Here is a 3,759-nt window from a genome sequence, read left to right as displayed (position 1 = left end):
TTTCGAGCTGCTTTCTTTTGCCCGCCAAAAGTGACCGTTGGGGTTTGCGAAGCAAGGGATTGTTGGATTCCCCATCTCCCCCACCCCACCTTCGCATCCAAGGAGAACCATGATCATCACGACCTCCCCCATTCGCCCATCATCACATGGTCCAGCTGTCACCGGGGCCCATTCTCCCCTACCCCTCCTTTTTGTCTCCGTATACACTTAATATGAACAGTATGTAGTACGTAACGTTAGGGAATAACTCTAAATCTTAGACACCATATAAACAATATAATTACATACAGACATTATCTTATGCCATAGATTATTATTGTAATTATTTTAAAAGATGCCGCTCCCATCCCACCCCCAGGTCTGTCCATAAATACCCCTCTATCCTCCCTCTCGCGTTCCATAACAGGAGAAGAGGAGAGTCCTTCAGAGGAAAGTAAAGAGAGGAAGAAGAAAGGGATAGAGAGTATGGTGAAGGAGATGAGCATGGAGGGGGAGCACCAGATGGTGAAGGACTACAAGGACCCACCGCCGGCGCCACTGCTGGGGGTGGAGGAGCTCCGGCGGTGGGCGCTCTACCGCGCCCTGATCGCCGAGTTCATTGCCACACTCCTCTTCCTCTACGTCACCATCGCCACCGTCATCGGCTACAAGCGGCAATCGCAAGCCGATCGATGCAACGGCGTCGGCCTCCTCGGCGTTGCATGGTCCTTCGGCGGCATGATCTTCGTCCTCGTCTATTGCACCGCCGGCATCTCCGGTTCATCGATCTCTCACTCCTCTGCATCATTAATAGATTTCATGCCAACTTTGTTAACTTAATCTTCTTCTTCTTCTCCTAGGTGGACACATCAATCCGGCGGTGACGTTCGGGTTGTTCTTGGCGAGGAAGGTGTCATTGATCCGAGCGGTTCTCTACATGGTGGCTCAGTGTCTGGGGGCCATTTGCGGGGCGGGATTGGTGAAGGCATTCATGAAGCACTCCTATAACTCTCTTGGTGGCGGAGCTAGCGAGGTGGCGCCAGGGTACTCCAAGGGCAGCGCCCTGGGCGCCGAGATCATCGGCACCTTCATCCTTGTCTACACCGTCTTCTCCGCCACCGATCCGAAGCGCAAGGCCCGCGATAGTCACGTCCCGGTATATATCTACTGCTGCTCTAGTTAACTAGTACTGTAGTACTGATCATGGATGATTCTTTATTGAAAAGCTTGTGCTTTGTAGGTTTTGGGGCCTCTACCGATCGGGTTTTCGGTGTTCATGGTGCATTTAGCTACGATACCGATCACGGGGACCAGCATTAATCCGGCGAGGAGCTTCGGTCCGGCAGTTATCTACAACCAGCACAAGGCCTGGCGTGATCAGGTTTGTGATATGAGTATATACAGTTGAGACAGACTGCACTTAGTTTCAGGAATAAAGCTTGGAATAATAAAAAAGACCGGAATAAAAATAGTTATTCCAGTCAAACTTACTTATTCTGGAAATAACTATTACACGGTGAGTTCGAAATTAGTAACTTTGTTCTCGGAACGACACCTCCATTTTTATGGATGAAAACGTCATTAGCCAAGAGATATTTCGGATTTCAGAATGAATAACTATTTCCATTTCACTTTTTATTGCTCCCTGAATAAGCCTTCTACTTTGAAGATCGGAATAATATTATGCTTTGGATTGTGATGTTGAGCAGTGGATCTTTTGGGTGGGACCGATGCTTGGTGCGGCGGCCGCGGCGGCGTACCACCAGTACGTGCTAAGGGCTCACGTCGTCAAGGCCTTGACCTCGTTCCGCAGCAACTCTCACAACTGAGCTCTGCCTCTACCTTAATCTTCTTCTTCTTTGGTTGTAGACATGACTATGAAAAAAATTTCGTCGATGTTGTGGGGTGTGTGGTTTGAGTGCTTTTCTTTTCATGTTCTCTCGTGATGTCTCTTTACTTATTGTGCTAGAAGGATGATGTGTGGTATTTGTTTCATTCAGTGGCGGGATTGTGGTCCTAATCAGATCATGTACTGCTTTAATTATAATATTGTGCTTTTTAGCCTTTTACAATTTTTACATCTCGTGATATCGTGCAATTAAGTATTGAAGGGAGGGAGTTCTTTCTCCTGACCATTCCCAGACTACTAGCCAACAACTACGAACCATTGCCTTCTCTTTTCGAGCTTTACCAACCTCCAATTAAGACATACTCTGGAGGCAGTTGTCTTATTCTTCGTTGTTCTGTCTGGAAGCAGGGGGTGGAAGCACTGGTGTTGGGTCCTACAAACCCTTCAACCTGCGGATGGGAAGTGGGTGTGCAGTGGACGGGATTGTGGAAGAGTTAAGAAAGCAAGGTGAATGTTGCTTGTGTTTTGCTCGGAGATGGTGAAGGTGGAGAGATTTGGTACGGGGATATCCATCAACTTCCAATTTTATTTTGGCAACCAAAGTTTGAGATTCCCTCGTGCCTGAAAATTTTGAGTCCCTCCCTGCAGAGATTTGATTGGACCTCATGTACTTCGCAGGATCTTACATGTGAGAGGAGATTATGAGGTATTGTTTATAGGATAGAACAGGGATGATGAGACATGGAGGACCAAAGTTCATGGTACCCATCTAATCATACAAAAAGTTTCTCTTGCCATGAGATATGGGGAGATTTTTTTGTCTCTAGTTTGAAACAAGAGAGGATGGTCAAGTCATGGGTTGCCACAGCAGCAACATAAGCGTTCAAGGAGCTTTCTACGTGACTAGCTAGCTGGTGTGCCCTTTTGCTAAAAATGTATTAGTTAGTTCTCGTTCTTTTGATAATTAGGATAGGGAAGCTTGTCAAATACCAAAGTAAGGAGGATATCATGATGGAAGGCTACCCAACTTGTATCATACTTTGGTACATATGTTATCATCTTCCATATGAGACATCTGCATCCCCATGAACTTGAGATATAACTTGAGGATTTGCATACATTGTTGGAGGGAAATTTGAATTTATAAATTCAAAATTTTTCAAATAAATTTTCCTCCAAAGATGTTTTTCTTTTGACCACATTGAATGAGATACTTTAGTCATAGATGGCCATGATTACTTTTTAACAGCAATTTGATACGTAACCTACTCATAAAACAGTTAATATGTTAAAGTAGATCACGTTATTCTAAAGACTAACTTCAAAAGAATCATCTTCTAGATTTTAATTAGCAAGAGAAAGAAGATTAGATTCCTTAATGAGAGACCCTCAGAGATTAAAAATAAATATATTCTTTTATGTTGTCAAGCATACATTCAGGGAGGCGAATGGGATGACAAATTAGTTAGCATCCAATGTTGCTGACGATGATGGTTAGGATATTATTTTGACTAGTGGTTATATGTACTCTAGGATTCTCTGAAGCAGCTGGTCCCCCCCCCCAAAAAAATATGTAATGCCAAAAATCAGTTTTTTGTTTTTTCTCCCAGCTATTTTGTAAAGCTTTCTCTGCTATATGTGCGTGAGTATGTATATATGCATGCATGTATCACGCACATACACACGTCTGTCATCATTGACATGATGGACTCGTGACTGGCACTTAACCCAAGAGGTCAGCTTGAACTGGCCGGATGATTTGAGGGATGAAAATTGAGACTCATACCATGTATACTACAGGATAAATCAATGAAAACTCTTTGTTTAAGTTTAAACTTAAAAGAAGTTCTCCAATTAAGTTTCACTTAAAAGTAGCTTCTAATTGGCATAAATGATCAAATTACTTCTTTAATTATAAACCAATACAAAAA

General features: G+C 43.6%; 1 protein-coding gene across 1 annotated transcript; it reads left to right on the top strand.

Annotated features, from left to right (window-relative positions):
* Positions 1-383: 383 nt before the first annotated feature.
* On the top strand, positions 384-2,051 carry LOC105055117 (aquaporin PIP2-7). Its single transcript, XM_010936839.4, has 4 exons — positions 384-757; positions 840-1,135; positions 1,220-1,360; positions 1,689-2,051. The coding sequence occupies exons 1-4, from the start codon at positions 466-468 to the stop codon at positions 1,806-1,808; spliced, it is 849 nt and encodes a 282-aa protein (XP_010935141.1). The 5' UTR covers positions 384-465; the 3' UTR covers positions 1,809-2,051.
* Positions 2,052-3,759: the final 1,708 nt, after the last annotated feature.

This window comes from Elaeis guineensis, chromosome 12, assembly GCF_000442705.2.
Source record: "Elaeis guineensis isolate ETL-2024a chromosome 12, EG11, whole genome shotgun sequence".
NCBI lineage: Eukaryota > Viridiplantae > Streptophyta > Magnoliopsida > Arecales > Arecaceae > Elaeis > Elaeis guineensis.
The sequence above is the reverse complement of the archived record's forward strand: the minus strand, read 5'-3'. Positions and strand labels throughout refer to the sequence as shown.

Coding starts and splice junctions, on each gene's coding strand:
- LOC105055117 (XM_010936839.4), top strand. CDS start 466: ATGGTGAAGGAGATGAGCATGGAGGGGGAGCACCAGATGGTGAAGGAC. Junction 1,136..1,219: donor CCCGCGATAGTCACGTCCCG/GTATATATCTAC, acceptor TGTGCTTTGTAG/GTTTTGGGGCCTCTACCGAT. Junction 1,361..1,688: donor ACAAGGCCTGGCGTGATCAG/GTTTGTGATATG, acceptor GATGTTGAGCAG/TGGATCTTTTGGGTGGGACC.